Source organism: Aspergillus caelatus, assembly GCF_009193585.1.
Source record: "Aspergillus caelatus strain CBS 763.97 unplaced genomic scaffold BDV27scaffold_243, whole genome shotgun sequence".
Classification (NCBI taxonomy): Eukaryota; Fungi; Ascomycota; class Eurotiomycetes; order Eurotiales; family Aspergillaceae; genus Aspergillus; species Aspergillus caelatus.
Window position 1 is genome coordinate 18,966 of NW_022475506.1, and position 14,101 is coordinate 33,066.

General features: G+C 48.1%; 6 protein-coding genes across 6 annotated transcripts; 4 read left to right on the forward strand and 2 right to left on the reverse strand.

Moving 5' to 3' along the window:
- Positions 1-743: 743 nt before the first annotated feature.
- Positions 744-1,971, forward strand: BDV27DRAFT_149251 (uncharacterized protein; the record flags this gene model as incomplete). Its single annotated transcript, XM_032071021.1, has 2 exons — positions 744-1,283; positions 1,351-1,971. The coding sequence occupies 2 exons, from the start codon at positions 744-746 to the stop codon at positions 1,969-1,971; spliced, it is 1,161 nt and encodes a 386-aa protein (XP_031922891.1).
- Positions 1,972-2,074: 103 nt separating this feature from the next.
- Positions 2,075-3,932, reverse strand: rvb1 (RuvB family ATP-dependent DNA helicase pontin). Its single transcript, XM_032076772.1, has 4 exons — positions 3,640-3,932; positions 3,351-3,570; positions 2,750-3,297; positions 2,075-2,692 (listed from the first exon to the last, which is right to left on the reverse strand). Exons 1-4 carry the CDS (start codon positions 3,781-3,783, stop codon positions 2,231-2,233), a joined length of 1,374 nt encoding a protein of 457 aa, XP_031922892.1. The 5' UTR covers positions 3,784-3,932; the 3' UTR covers positions 2,075-2,230.
- A 118-nt stretch (positions 3,933-4,050) lies between these two features.
- BDV27DRAFT_135533 (mitochondrial 54S ribosomal protein bL28m) lies at positions 4,051-5,078 on the forward strand. The gene has a single exon (XM_032068560.1). The coding sequence runs from the start codon at positions 4,156-4,158 to the stop codon at positions 4,792-4,794; it is 639 nt and encodes a 212-aa protein (XP_031922893.1). The 5' UTR covers positions 4,051-4,155; the 3' UTR covers positions 4,795-5,078.
- A 91-nt stretch (positions 5,079-5,169) lies between these two features.
- On the forward strand, positions 5,170-6,752 carry BDV27DRAFT_135535 (putative alpha-1,6-mannosyltransferase subunit). Its single transcript, XM_032068561.1, has 3 exons — positions 5,170-5,760; positions 5,818-6,251; positions 6,328-6,752. The coding sequence occupies exons 1-3, from the start codon at positions 5,469-5,471 to the stop codon at positions 6,556-6,558; spliced, it is 957 nt and encodes a 318-aa protein (XP_031922894.1). The 5' UTR covers positions 5,170-5,468; the 3' UTR covers positions 6,559-6,752.
- A 63-nt stretch (positions 6,753-6,815) lies between these two features.
- Positions 6,816-8,452, reverse strand: BDV27DRAFT_135536 (trans-2-enoyl-CoA reductase (NADPH) TSC13). The gene is made up of 3 exons (XM_032068562.1): positions 8,073-8,452; positions 7,770-7,985; positions 6,816-7,713 (listed from the first exon to the last, which is right to left on the reverse strand). The coding sequence occupies exons 1-3, from the start codon at positions 8,110-8,112 to the stop codon at positions 7,034-7,036; spliced, it is 936 nt and encodes a 311-aa protein (XP_031922895.1). The 5' UTR covers positions 8,113-8,452; the 3' UTR covers positions 6,816-7,033.
- A 780-nt stretch (positions 8,453-9,232) lies between these two features.
- On the forward strand, positions 9,233-14,005 carry BDV27DRAFT_135538 (peroxidase/cytochrome P450 family protein). Its single transcript, XM_032068563.1, has 9 exons — positions 9,233-9,349; positions 9,412-9,685; positions 9,861-10,210; positions 10,276-10,373; positions 10,428-10,476; positions 10,528-10,720; positions 10,774-12,952; positions 13,001-13,127; positions 13,209-14,005. Exons 3-9 carry the CDS (start codon positions 9,941-9,943, stop codon positions 13,533-13,535), a joined length of 3,243 nt encoding a protein of 1,080 aa, XP_031922896.1. The 5' UTR covers positions 9,233-9,349; positions 9,412-9,685; positions 9,861-9,940; the 3' UTR covers positions 13,536-14,005.
- The last annotated feature ends 96 nt before the right edge of the window (positions 14,006-14,101 follow it).

Consider the following 14,101-nt stretch of genomic DNA (forward strand, 5'->3'; position numbering starts at 1 on the left):
CGTAACCGCGTTATGTTGACATTCTCTCGTTTCCTCCTGATCTACTCCGTACTCCGTAATCCTTTTCGACCACCCTATTTCTCGCCACCTCTCGGAAAGTATGAGCCGAGGTCTGACTGGGGGCGAGTAGTATAGATCTATCTCCTGTTTCATCCCCAACCCGTGCAACAGTTGTGCACCAACTGTTGCATTTCGTATAGAAGGCTGTTTCCACCTTTAACTTGCTGATATTGATTTTTTTTAGTCAGATAGGAAGCTGGTTATCTGAGAATTTCTGTCCCATGCCGCTTCCTCACACCGAACGAGTCGCTATTGTTGGCGGCGGCTGCACTGGCACTACTTGCTTCTGGGCATTGCAACATTCGGCGCATGATGTCCACCTGTTTGAGGCTTCGGCAAGCTTGGGTGGGCGTATCAAGTCCCTACCATTAGAACATAGTGGGAAAGAAGTCGATGTGAACACAGAGTCACCATCCTTCAATGCCGGAGCTTCTCGTCAGTTTCGTTATACCAGAAGGGCAGTTCAGGGCTAACATCTGTATTCAGCCAATCTCGTGTCTTTGCTCCGCTACCTAGGAATAAGCACATCCGCCGTACCATTTAGTTTTGGCGTGTCAAACGGTGTAGATACTTATGACTGGTGTGGCGGTGTTTGGAATACTATACTCCTGCACCCGTGGATGTTGTGCAGCTTAGGAACCTTTCGTTTGTTGTTCGACATCGTATGGTTCAACTATTTGGCCATGGATATATTAATAGACAAGCGTCGATCCCATGACAAAACCAACGTTCAACAGTCGCTCAGCACACACAAATTTCTTTCAAAGGAAGGATATTCAAGGAGCCTTTGCGACGAGTACCTAGCGCCTTTGCTTTCAACCCTATGGGGGACAAATATTGGAAGGTTACTTCCACATTTTCCTATGACGACGCTCATCCGCAGTTTATGCGACCATCAACTCTTTGGCACACCGCGAACTACGCCAGATTTTCGGCGTATCGACGGTGGAACAAGCCATGTTGTTCAGACCATGGCCAGGGGATTCTCCCCTGAAAATGTGCATCTCAATACCAGCGTCCGGGAGATAGTCCGCGTGGGTAAAAGGCAATATAGCATTTTCACGGCGGATGGGAGAGGACTACACTTCGATCATATAGTCTTCGCCGTGGACAACGACGAGATCCTCAAGATACTAGGTTCCAATATAGATACCGAAGAGATGGAAATCATCCAGGGGCTCAAAACAACCAACAATATCGCCGTCTTGCACTCAGACCCTTTTGTAAGTAACCCACGACCCTCTACCATAAGCGACACGATTGAACAACCACTTACGCATTCGAAACTAGCTGGCACCCAACATCCATGGCTCTTGGCCCACCAACAACTACACCCTAGACCTCACCGATCACCCCCAGCATGACTTCCCGGCGTGGGCACCCCGCAAATCCAGCCTCACATACAACGTAAACTCCCTCCAAGATATCCCGACCTGTCTCTTCGATCGGCTATACATCACTCTGAACCCATTTACACCGCCACATCCCCGCTTCGCACACAGAATATGGGAATACACCGACCTCGAACTCAGCACCGTATCTCTCCAAGCTCAAAGCCGTCTTCCTTTGATTCAGAACAAGAGGGGATTGAGCTACGGCTTCCGTTGGACCGGACGTGGGTTTCTCGAAGATGCGGTTACTTCTGGTCTCGAGATGGCTATTGAGCATTTAGGTGCTCAGGTACCTTTTGAGGTTCAATACCACCCTGATCCCATGTGTTCTTCGAAATCTCCATCTATAGAGCTAGGCTTGAAGGACCATCTTGTTCGGACGGCACTTTGTTTGGCTCGGGTCTATGCTCTGGTTTTCCAGATTTCGTGGATCTTATTGGGGGCGCTTGGGTTCCCTGTCTCAAGAGTTGAGACTATGTTTGAGTGGATGTTGGGTGGGGATAGAATGCTTAAATCTTAGTCGACCGCTTTGATGGTAGAAAGCCTTTCTAGAACTGGATTCTATAGCGGAAATGAGATCAATGAAAACATGAGACTAGTTGACATTAACGTTAAATGACTATGATGGATCATTCGCCTGGCCAATACAAGATACATCAGACATGGTATACACATTGCTCTTTTTTTTTTTTTTTTTCAGTTTCTTTTACTCTTGTGCTCTTTTCTCAGTCCAAAGCATTAGTTCAAGAAAGATCTGCTTCATTTCCACGAAATACCCTCTAAAGGAACTTCTCGCTATCCTGGCTTACAATCGTCGCGCTTCTCTTTGCATCAAGGAAGAGGTCTTCGCATTCGGCCACATCGGCCTCCTCGATACCTCCTGGCCGTCCGTTGACCCGTGCAAGGATGCTAGCTGGGGTCAGTAATTGCAGCGCGTACCGCAGGCTGACATTGCTGCCGTGCTCGGAGATCTTGTCGAGCGCGGGATCGGTGATGTTGAGACCTTCCGTCTTGGCACGAAGGCGAATGATAGTCTTGATCTCGTCAGAAGAGTAAGGGTGGGTGGGGATGATGAGGAGGCGAGCGAGGAGGTCAGAAGGAATGCCGTGTGCGGCGGAAATGTCGTCAGTACCGCGGATGACAGTGTGGCCACGGTTGGAGGCGAGGATGACGATGGGGGAGATTGTGGACTCAAGTGCCCGGTTGAGGTAGGTGAAGCATTCAATATCCAACATGTGAACCTAGAATGGGAATGTTAGAAACGTAGGGCGGTAACGCAGTTATGATAAGTCACATACCTCATCAATGAAGAGGACACCAGGAACCAGCTCAGCAACTCCTTGGTCGATATACCGGCTAACAACCTTGTCGATCTCCTGGCGCAGCTTATCCGTGATTTCGGTCTTCTTGGGCTTCATCAGTTGTCCCATCATGCTCATAACGTCCTGTCCACCTTGTGGTCTAGCGTTGGCCATGTCCAGGTCATGTAGTGTCACGTCCTGTACGATTTCCTTCTTCTTGTGAACCTCTCCCTTGGGTACAGGAACGTATTCTTCCGCTTCAAGGTCGAACTCGGTCGCATAGGCATCGGATCGTCCAACTCTCTTACAAGCACCAGTGTTCGCTTCGATGTAGATAACATCTCCAACAGTGACTCGTTCTTTCTGGATAGCTTCATAAATGCTGGGATCAAGGCGCAGCTTCTTGGTTCCCTTCGCAGACTTCAATCCGATAATCAAGTGACTGATTGTGCGTCCATAGCCTCCCAACGGGTTTTCAGTTTCCTCAGGCGTAAGCTCGGTGACTTCACCTTCGTACACTTCTTTCGTTTCACGGACACGGAGACCTAAAAGCGTGTTAACCGTGAACATTTCAACCTGTAAAAAAGGCGCTGCACACCAATCGCTCTCCGGAAGTTCTCCATAAGTGCCTCCGTTTTCTTAACCTCAGCAGAGTAGACCTCGCTGCCAACGATCGGACAAAATGGGACCTTGGTTCCCAATTCCTGTGATACGGCAAGGGCGAGCGCCGTCTTTCCAGTACCCGGTCCACCGGCAAGTAGAACAGCACGCCCAGCCATCTTCTTCGCTTTGATCAAATCGACGACAACACCGCATGCCTATTGAGGAGAGCTAGTTAGCATCGCTATCGTCGAATAACGCGGTCGGAGGAAAAGAGCATGGCGCACCTCACGGGCGGTAGTTTGACCAACAAATCCATCACTGGAAGCCTCTGCAGTGCCATCGGAACGTAATCCAAGACCCTTGATATGCGTGTGCGCGGCGGTCCTGTTCTCGCGCGAATTGCCCTTCACTTCGCTGATCTGGACCATGGTGAAAGGGTTGTGACCTCACTCAGAAGTCACGATAGATTAATTCAACTATGATCGGAATGGTCAGGGATTGAAATGTCAATTATGTATTATTGAGAAGAAACGAAATTGATGAGCCAATAGCGAAAACTGGAGAAAGGACGATAGCGATGGATGCTTCTGGCCGAAATTCAAAGCGCAGCTTAGGGACCGCTCAATGATAGCCGCCCGTTGCTAAGGCGGTGAAGCCAACTCCCAAATTCTTTCACCTCACTAAGGTAGTCAACGAACTACTCCGGCCCTCCATATTTATCGGACCTTCGACGCCGTTCACTTCTTCTCAACTGTCTTCCCTGTCATGGTCGATACTATATCGACCTTTTGATCAAGACAATGGCGGGTTTACAGCCTCGTTCGGCTTTGTCCGTCCCGTTCTCCCTCTCTACGGCTTTTCGCAACCTTTCGTTAACCGCCTCTAAACGGTCCTTTTCCACGACATTAGCCACGCAGAAGACGAAACAGCTGCCTGATTACATTCCTCCTTACCCTTATGGTCCCAATCATGTCTACAAGCAGTCGAACACCGGTCTCTATGGAGGCGTCATGATCCAATTCGGAAACAAGATTTCCAAAGGTCGGAATGAGGGGAAAACCCGACGCTTCTGGAAGCCAAATGTTCGCCGAAAGAAGATCTACAGCGAAGCGCTTGATGAGTGGCTGTTTATCAAGGTCACACGTAAGGCTTTGAGGACAATCCGGAAGTCTGGTGGACTCGATAACTACCTTCTTGACGACCGGCCGGGGCGGGTCAAGGAACTTGGAGTGTTCGGATGGCAGTTGAGGTGGAAGGTCATGCAGACCCCGAAGATCCAAGAGCAATTCCGACAAGAACGAAAGCGCTTAGGACTCCCCGAACCGCCATCATTCGAGGAGTGGGTGGCGCAAAAGGAAGCCGAAATTAAGGCGCAGGCGGAGGATCTGACCAACATCAAGGAAATCACGAAGCCAACCTACAACGAGAAGCAGTATTAAGGAGAGAGAAAGAAAAGCTTCTGGAGAAGCACCTTGGACAGTTGATTTGTTCTGATTTGCGGTGACCAATGGATGGGCGTCTGTATTATTATTTTGTTCATGGTCGGCAATGCCTCATATACCACTTCCCGGTATTGATAATTGGGAGGGATGGCGGAGGCCAGCATACAACTGCCTCTCAGTTGTTGCATTTATTTCCTTGAATTTGCATGATTAGCTCTTCAGTGTACTTATACGTTGTCAATGCTACTTTGGGTTAAATATAAATATAAATATAAATAGTTCGTTATAGAGATAACGTGGATGGGATAGAGGAGGGAGAGTTCCATACACTACCACGGCTGTGACCTTCCACGCCAGGTGTACAGGATCTTGACACTTTTCTACAAGACCTATCTAGCCGCCCATACAACCAACAATCAACAACTAACCAAGACATTCCTGAGGTAATGTCTTGGATAATGTGTCGGGCCGTTGATGATCCGCATCTAATTTCCGGATGCGGCAGATACTAGATAAGACCGTTCCAGAAGTACTGCGACGCTGCAAACTACATATCCACGATACCACACAGCCCGGTGTCTACTTTCTACTAGAATGTGCTGATCGATAGTTTCGTCCAACTGTACTCACAGTCACCCAGCAAACCACCGCTGGGGGCAAATCGTTCAGCCATGCAGTTCGCTCTACCTCCTCGGAGGAACGTCAATGCTCCTCTATACGGCCGCTCGTCCCGGCTGTCATTACAACGCAGGAAACAACTTAAAGCTGTTGCGATATTAGGATTCGCACTGGTGGCGATTTACTTCTTATTGTCGCAGCTATTTTATTCGAGTACAGGAACCCCTACAGCACCGGCCGGGACTTCAAGTCTTGTCATCGTGACAGTTTTAGACCGTGCCCGCTGGAGCGCTGATTACATCCAAAAGATCACCAAGAACAGAGAAGAATACGCCAAACAACATGGTACGTGAACACACGACTCCCTGGCTGTTCATACTTACAGTACATGCGTTGCTCAAGGTTATACGAACTTCTTTGCCAACATATCCGATTACGAAACTACACTAGAGAGCGCCCCGCGAAGCTGGGGCGTCGTCCCAGCCGTTCGACATGCGATGGCTGCCCATCCGTACTCGAAGCACTTCTTCTACCTCGACGCGCATGCGCTGATCATGAACCCGAGCAAGTCACTGGAGTCGCATCTCCTTGAAAAGAGTCGTCTAGACTCGCTGATGCTCAAGGACGTCCCCGTCGTCCCCCCGGATAGCATAATCAAGACCTTTTCGCATCTACAGCCCCAGGATGTAGACCTCATTCTCAGCACAGACGGCGAGAGTCTTAGCTCCGGAAGCTTCGTCATCAAACAGGGAGAGTTTGCGCAGACATTTCTCGACATATGGTTCGATCCTTTGTATCGCAGCTACAACTTCGCCAAGGCCGAGACACATGCTTTGGTAAGATTTATCCTAGCTCCGTATCGGGTCGCTCGACCGCTTGTAACACAGACGCTAACGGCAGTCATTTTTTCAGGATCATATTCTCCAGTGGCACCCGACTATTTTAGCCAGACTAGCCTTGGTTTCCCAGCGAACAATCAACGCATACAGCAAGGACTCGTCGGGCGCAGGCGTGGATGGAAACTATAAGGACGGTGACTTGGTCATTCGCTTCTTTGGATGTGACACGGATACGAAGCGAAATTGCGAGAAAGAGATGGAGCCATATTACCGTCTATGGAGCAAAAGACTCAAAAATGATTGATTGCCTTGTACGTCTGAGCACTAAGTTTCATTAAACGAGGATACAGGGACTGCTCCAGAAGTTTTCGTCTTGGGGCGGATCCCTGCGACTTAGTTTGCTGGTGTTTTGGAGCTGGAGGCACCTTTTCCATATAGAGCGTTTCTGATTTGCTAGCTTTGGATGTTTAATATAACAAATACTAAATTACTATTTCTGAATTTTTGGAAAGAAGTACCTTGAGTAAACGTACAATCGGAACTTATGAGTTGACACAAAAGTTTGTGCTACCGGTCATAATTAGTTTTTTATTAGTTTCTCCTCATGCTAGTAGAAACACCTGTCGCCTGCCGCGGACTGCTGTTCCGACGGCTCTATTTAAAACAATGTACCTGAGAGTTACCAGGTTCGGAGTGGTTAGGGGGCAACATGGTAAGGGCTAGCCGTACCTCACCACAGCCCTTTCAAAAGTACTTGATTTGAGCTCTTTTCGTGAAATCTAAAAAAGACCAGGAAGCATAACGAAGCTCTTGCGCTTGTACTTGTCACCAAACTCCTTACGGTAACGGCGTTCCTTCTTCTTAGCCCACGCGGCCATCTGCGCACCGCCGACGGCAATGAAGAACAGTACGCTCCAGCTGAGACCGCTAACGAGATAGACACCGATCCAGGCCATGATCTCGAACAGGTAGTTCGGGCAGGTGACAAGGTTAAATCCAAATCCTGAGGGAATACCCCTTTCTGTGGTACCCGGACGGCGCAGGTCACGTAGCACCAAATGCGAGTTCAGGTTGGCCAGTTCACTAAAAACGAAGAGGCCGAGACCAGCGTAGAGGAGAGCAGGGTTCGGTTCGTTGACTGCGGTTGCGTCGGGACGGAAAACCCAATAGGCAATGTTCAAACCAGCCAGGACCCAATAGTGTGCGCTATTCTTGAAGATATTGCGTGCGGGCATCGTGGCATTGCTGAAGCGGTGGATGAAGATAGTCTCGAATTCACGCTTGAGGAAATGAATGGACAATAATGCACAGACCAGTTGCTGAAGGTAGGATGGCTCGGGAAGAGGCTTGTCGAAGTTGTAATAGAGGTATGGACGAAGAGGGTAGAGGAACAGCGCAGGGATAACCAGAGGGCCGAAATACTCAATGATGAATACGGTGCGCCATCCAATTTGGGGGCCTAGAGATTGTGTTAGCTTGTTGCACATAACGAACCGAAGCGGGACCTTCACACACCGAGGTCCTTGACATGGACAACACTTCTCTCCTTTAGACCGGTATCATCGACTTTGGTCTCTTTCGAATTGGGTACTACACTGCGGTCGCTTCCTTTAGTAATTCTTAGGCGATGGATGGAAAAGCCGGAGGCCGCCGCGAGCGCCGTGTAAATGTCCTGGGCGGGAGCATTGGGGCTGATCTGAATTTCCTTAGGGAGTTTCTTGATCGGTTTGCCTAGTATAGAGTAAGTATGTGTAGGGAGATAAGAGGCATATAGGATTGGTGCCAATGACTGGCAGCCTGTGCAGGAGGCATACATACCCCGGGGCTCAACAATTAATGTAATACTTGCTGGCGCCATTCTTGAAATTTAAGATGTGTCGTCTAGATAACCGGATTCAAGGACTAATCTCGCAAGTAGACAATTAAATGCAGTTTAGGCGGCGACCAATATCAAATATTTCGAGGGGGAAGAGCATCAAGACACGATTGGTGATAGGTCAATTGACCTCGGCTCGACAGGTGGTCACATGACATCAACAGTTCGGCTTTGGTAAATGTTGAGGACGGAAAATTAAAATTTAAAGTTGAGAGCTTGAAGGTGGGGCGACGCCAAGGAAGAACCACTTAAACTTTCCAGGAGCTTTGAAGAGTCAAGACCAAGTGATGGCACGTCAGGCGATCGAGAACATGCTTCAAAGACTGGAGTCATATGAGGGAGAATGAAGCATCTTGCAGATCAGGGACGTGCAGGGGATGAATCTCCTACTCTGAGTAATATCACCGAGATACTCTGGACCATGCATTGACCACCACTAGAACTGACTAAGAGACAAAAAGCAAAAATACGCAGCTTACCCATTGAAGGCTTTCTTCCGAGGTATCTCGCGTGTTTATGGCATATCTTTCAATTATGGATGGATATCACTTAATATTCAGCTCCTGTTGCCTCCGTAAGAAAGGCGGGTTACAACGATAGTATCCTTTAGTCGAGTCAGTTCAGCCAGCCATGATCAGTATCACATGATTAGCCTCGTTTAGTAATGCTAAGCTAAGAAAAATATTGTTTAGTGTCAGACGCCCATGGCGGCTTCTGCAACATGCAAAGGAGTGTAGATATCATGATCATGTCTTCTCAGGTCACAATTGGCCAAACCGTGAGAATCGGCAATGCCGACGGACCATCAATCACCTACTTAGAGCAATAAATTTGAATGGAACCACAGACAAATTTCCGGTTGCGTTTCTGCGCCACCTTGCTGAACACCCCTCCCCCAAGTCGCAGATCGGGTCTCCCAGTCCCACAAACCAATTTGATCCAATAGTTAGCAGACAGAGCTGTTCATGGTGATCCTTGGATACAGGGGGGCTTTTCGGGCTCCAAGGTACTGTAGTTTTTCTCTTTAGTTTCGGCCTAGAATTCCCCACGGGCTGCGTGGATTTTCCTCCGCCATGGATGGCAAGGTCGTATTATTACTAGTCTTCCTCAGCCGTAGACTCGTATACTCCGTGCGCGAATCAAATCAACGCCATCTCACTGGCACACCTGCCAGTGGGGCTCTCCTTGTCAAGGGAGGAGAAACGGCGAACAGTTGGTTGTATGCTTTCTAATCCAAATCACATCGGAGCTGATCATCTTGAGCTGATTCTATTTCTTCAGCCGCACCGTAATCCTTCGAGGAGAGCCTAGGCCGTTATGGTTGTGGCCATATAAAAATCGGTTGCAGGAAACTTTTCCTACTCTTTTTTATTTATCTCTTCTGTCTTACGTTTAAATACCACGGTTCATGTATAGATTCACTTTTTCCCTTCTGAGAGTTCGGTAGCTGCTTCATTGTATCTTTGTTAAATCGGTCACCACCAGCGTCGCGCCCGTTTTATTTCTTAGGTTCTTCGAAGCTCTGGGCGATCTTTTGCTTGGATTTTCGATATAGGTGGGTGACTATGAGCCCCTCGTGCCATTAAGATGCATCTCTATTTGTCTTCTGGCTTTGCTCAATCTCTACGACAACCTTTTGATTATCTCTTCTTCCTTTGCTTGGGAAGGAAGGTAATGGAGGGACAGGAGCCACCGTTGTTTTTGAGATCATTAGCACTGATATTCAATAGCAGCTAATATATTTACCATTTCTTCTGGTTTCTGTTGCTTCGACAGTTGTGGATAGTCCTCTGTACTCTTCTTCTTCACAATGACAGAGCAAGAGAGTAATGGTGGTGTGATCAATGGGCTAGGAAAGACTGTTTCTCAACTTGAAAAAGTCGTGTCAGCATCATTACGGCCGCTGCCCACCGAAACAGGGGATGGATCTTATGTGAAGGAGTCAAATAGTACGGGAATTGTCAGAGATCTGGGCCGTATGGATTTCAGCGATGTCAAGACGATCGTGGAACTCACAAAAAATGCCACCACGGGAGAGCCTCTCAATGATAAGCATTATATAATGGAGCGATTGATCCAGGTTTGTTGCCGCAATCGTTCGGACGAGTAGTCGCGTCTTGGATTAATGAGAATATTTCATTCTAGCTTACCTCTGCACTTCCTTCCACCTCTCGGGTCGGAAAGGAGTTGACAAATGCCTTCCTCAACCAGCTATGGAAAGATCTGGAACATCCCCCAGTTTCGTACGTTGGTCGTTAAGACATGAGCCGTGTGAGCACGTCTAACAATGAAGGCAGGTACCTTGGCCGCGAATACTCGTATCGAGAAGCAGATGGTTCAGGCAATGTAAACCTGCCCTAACCCCCTTGGAGTAGAGTACTTGCTAATGCTAAAAAGAACGTTTTGTGGCCTCATATTGGAGCTGCCCGCTCTCATTACGCGAGATCCGTTCGGCCAAAGACATTGCAATCCCCTGCGCTCCCGGACCCAGAAACACTTTTCGATTCGCTTTTGGCACGCAAAGATTTCAAGGAACACCCAAACAAGATCTCTAGTATTCTGTTCTACATCGCCTCCATTATTATCCATGGTGAGTAGCGGCCAATAACGCTCATCGCCCATTCCTATCTAACATTTACCGAGACCTATTTCAAACGGACCGCAACGACGACACGGTGTCCTTAACATCTTCATATCTCGATCTTTCGCCGCTGTATGGGAATAACCAAGACGAGCAAAACCTTGTCAGAACCTTCAAGGATGGAAAGCTCAAGCCGGACTGTTTCTCCACTAAGCGTGTACTCGGGTTCCCCCCGGGTATTGGCGTAATATTGATCATGTTTAACCGATTTCACAACTACGTCGTTGAGCAGCTGGCGTCAATAAACGAAGGCGGCCGTTTCACCAAGCCGGATGAATCAAACACCAAAGAATACGCAAGATATGATAACGACCTGTTCCAGACCGGTCGGCTAGTAACTTGCGGCCTCTATGTCAACATAATCCTCAAAGACTACGTCCGAACAATCTTGAACGTCAACCGAACTGACAGCCTTTGGAGCTTGGATCCTCGTGCTGAAATGAAGGATGGATTGCTCGGCGAAGCAGCCGCTCAGGCCACAGGTAACCAAGTCTCGGCTGAGTTCAACCTCGTGTACAGATGGCATTCTTGCATTTCCCAGCGTGACGAGAAGTGGACGGAAGATTTGTACAAAGATATGTTTCCTGGAAGGGACCCGAGCAGTGTCTCCCTGCAGGAGTTTGTACGAGGTCTCGGAAAATGGGAGGCAGATCTTCCAGAGCAACCCCAAGATCGTCCATTTGCTGGCTTACAGCGCAAGCCTGATGGATCCTTTGACGATGACTGTCTCGTTAAAATCTTTGAGGACAGTGTTGAGGACTGTGTAGGCGCATTTGGTGCATCTAATGTTCCAACGATCTTCAAAAGCATCGAAGCTTTGGGGATTAAACAAGCTCGCTCCTGGAATTTGGCTACCTTGAATGAGTTCCGGAACTACTTTAACCTGACCCCTTATAAAACTTTCGAGGAGATCAATCCTGACCCTTTCATATCTGATCAGCTCAAGCGACTATATGATCACCCAGACCATGTGGAGATCTACCCCGGTGTTATCGTCGAGGATACCAAGGAAGCCGTGATCCCTGGAAGTGGCTTGTGTACCAATTTCACAATTTCAAGAGCCATTCTCTCCGACGCAGTTGCCTTGGTTCGAGGCGATCGCTTCTACACGGTCGATTTCACTCCGAGGCATCTTACAAACTGGGCCTTTAGCGAGATTGAGCCTAAAGATTCAGTCGATCAAGGCCAAGTGTTCTATAAGCTTGTGTTGCGGGCATTCCCGAATCATTTCAAGGGAAACTCAATCTACGCACATCTCCCTTTGGTTATTCCCTCTGAAAACAAGAAGATACTGACAAAGCTTGGGTTTGCTGAGAAATACAGCTGGGACAAGCCTGGTTACACTCCCCCACCTAAGTTTATTAACTCTCATTCGGCTTGTATGTCAATTTTGTCTGATCAAGAGACATTCAAGGTCACATGGGGCTCAAAGATTGAGTTTTTGATGCACCGTGGCAAACAGCCTTTCGGCAGAGACTTTATGTTGTCCGGGGATAGGCCTCCAAATGCCGCATCGCGCAAAATGATGGGAGCTGCTTTGTACCGGAAGAGATGGGAAAATGAAGTCAAGTCATTCTATGAGGACATAACTCTGAAACTTCTGCACAGGAATTCTTACAAGATCGCTGGGGTCAATCAAGTTGACATTGTACGAGACGTTGCAAATCCCGCTCAGGTTAATTTCTGCGCAAATGTTTTCTCATTGCCCTTGAAGACCGAATCTAACCCGCGGGGAATCTTCACGGAATCCGAGCTCTACCAAATCATGGCTGTTGTTTTCACCTCAATCTTCTACGATGCGGATCCTGCGAACTCGTTTGAACTTAACCAAGCTGCCCGAGAAGTGACGCAGCAGCTTGGACAGTTGGCAATGGCCAATGTCGAGCTTGTCAACAATACTGGGTTCATTGCGAACCTAGTGAGTAGTTTACACCGACATGACGTGCTCAGCGAATACGGTGTCCATATGATCCAACGCCTTCTTGCCAGTGGACTGCCAGCGGATGAGATTGTATGGACTCATATTTTGCCAACGGCTGGGGGGATGGTAGCAAACCAGGCGCAGCTTTTTTCACAGTGTCTTGACTATTACCTTTCGGAAGAAGGCTCGGTCCATTTGCCTGATATCAAACGGCTGGCGAAGGTTGATGCGCCGGAAACCGACGAATTACTGTTAAGATAGTATGAAGCCCTGCCCCAGGTTCCTTACTCTCGACTAACCATATGAAGCTTCATGGAAGGCGCTCGGTTGCGGTCTTCCGTGGGACTACCTCGGATGGTGGCCAAGCCCACTGTTTTTGAAGACAACGGCGAAAAGCTAAACCTCAAGGCAGGGCAACACATTCTCTGCAACTTGGTGAGTGAGGCCAATACCTATTAAAGGACACAAAACACGACTATTGCGGGCACAGACAACTTACTGTTTGCACTTTTCTAGGTTTCCGCTTCCATGGACCCGACAAGTTTCCCAGAGCCTGATAAGGTCAGGCTTGATCGCGATATGGATCTCTACGCTCATTTCGGTTTTGGTCCACATCAGTGTTTAGGTATTGGGCTTTGTAAGCTAGCGCTTACCACCATGCTCAAGGTCATCGGACGCTTGGATAATTTGCGCCGTGCCCCAGGGCCCCAGGGGCAGCTGAAAAGGTTGTCTGGGCCTGGTGGAATTGCAAAGTACATGACTCCAGACCAAAGCGGATTTTCTCCCTTCCCAACGAGCATGAAGATTCAATGGGATGGTGAATTGCCGCGAGTGGAGAGGTAAAGTCTGGCCTGTGATGAGCGTAATGTTGACAAGGCGCCTCCCTCGGGTAATACTGAAATTGCTGCACTGTTGTACTATTGACCGTGTTATTACCTCATTGTTTGGTTGTACAGTAAGGCACTACGAAAGATATGTTGAGATTTTCCCCGCTGGATTGGCTGTAGGTGGAGTGTTATACGTAATTTCGTATTGCTTTTTTGAGCCCCATTTGACTTTCTTGTGAGGAGAAGAGAGAAAGAGAGAAAGATGATAGCATAAGGATGCATGAAATTTGTGGTAAAGTGGTTTCCGGTGGGATGAGGGGTAGTGACGTGAATATATATTATGTATGGCCTGAAATACCAGGAATGAAAATAACTGAGATCGAACTGAAAGAATACAAGATACAGTGTATGAGGAAGTGTACTGCTAGTAGCGACTCCCAGCCCAGTTATGTCAATTAGGTTGTTTGCTGGCATATTCGGATGAGAGTGAATCCGTCAGAAAATTGGAGGTAAGTATACAAATGTTTAGTTACTAGGCAGTAAAGTAGTTAAGTAACAGTTAGTAAAGTTGTAACTTAAATA

Bases quoted from the DNA above. Each gene is read 5' to 3' on its own strand.
- rvb1 (XM_032076772.1), bottom strand. From the start codon at position 3,783: ATGGTCCAGATCAGCGAAGTGAAGGGCAATTCGCGCGAGAACAGGACC. The intron at 3,571-3,639 runs GTGCGCCATGCT...TCTCCTCAATAG, and splicing joins GTCAAACTACCGCCCGTGAG to GCATGCGGTGTTGTCGTCGA. The intron at 2,693-2,749 runs GTATGTGACTTA...TTCCCATTCTAG, and splicing joins GTGTCCTCTTCATTGATGAG to GTTCACATGTTGGATATTGA.
- BDV27DRAFT_135533 (XM_032068560.1), top strand. From the start codon at position 4,156: ATGGCGGGTTTACAGCCTCGTTCGGCTTTGTCCGTCCCGTTCTCCCTC.
- BDV27DRAFT_135535 (XM_032068561.1), top strand. From the start codon at position 5,469: ATGCAGTTCGCTCTACCTCCTCGGAGGAACGTCAATGCTCCTCTATAC. The intron at 5,761-5,817 runs GTACGTGAACAC...GCGTTGCTCAAG, and splicing joins AGAATACGCCAAACAACATG to GTTATACGAACTTCTTTGCC. The intron at 6,252-6,327 runs GTAAGATTTATC...TCATTTTTTCAG, and splicing joins AGGCCGAGACACATGCTTTG to GATCATATTCTCCAGTGGCA.
- BDV27DRAFT_135536 (XM_032068562.1), bottom strand. From the start codon at position 8,112: ATGGCGCCAGCAAGTATTACATTAATTGTTGAGCCCCGGG. The intron at 7,986-8,072 runs GTATGTATGCCT...ACTCTATACTAG, and splicing joins ATTAATTGTTGAGCCCCGGG to GCAAACCGATCAAGAAACTC. The intron at 7,714-7,769 runs GTGTGTGAAGGT...CACAATCTCTAG, and splicing joins TGTCCATGTCAAGGACCTCG to GCCCCCAAATTGGATGGCGC.
- BDV27DRAFT_135538 (XM_032068563.1), top strand. From the start codon at position 9,941: ATGACAGAGCAAGAGAGTAATGGTGGTGTGATCAATGGGCTAGGAAAG. The intron at 10,374-10,427 runs GTACGTTGGTCG...CAATGAAGGCAG, and splicing joins CTGGAACATCCCCCAGTTTC to GTACCTTGGCCGCGAATACT. The intron at 10,721-10,773 runs GTGAGTAGCGGC...ACATTTACCGAG, and splicing joins CGCCTCCATTATTATCCATG to ACCTATTTCAAACGGACCGC.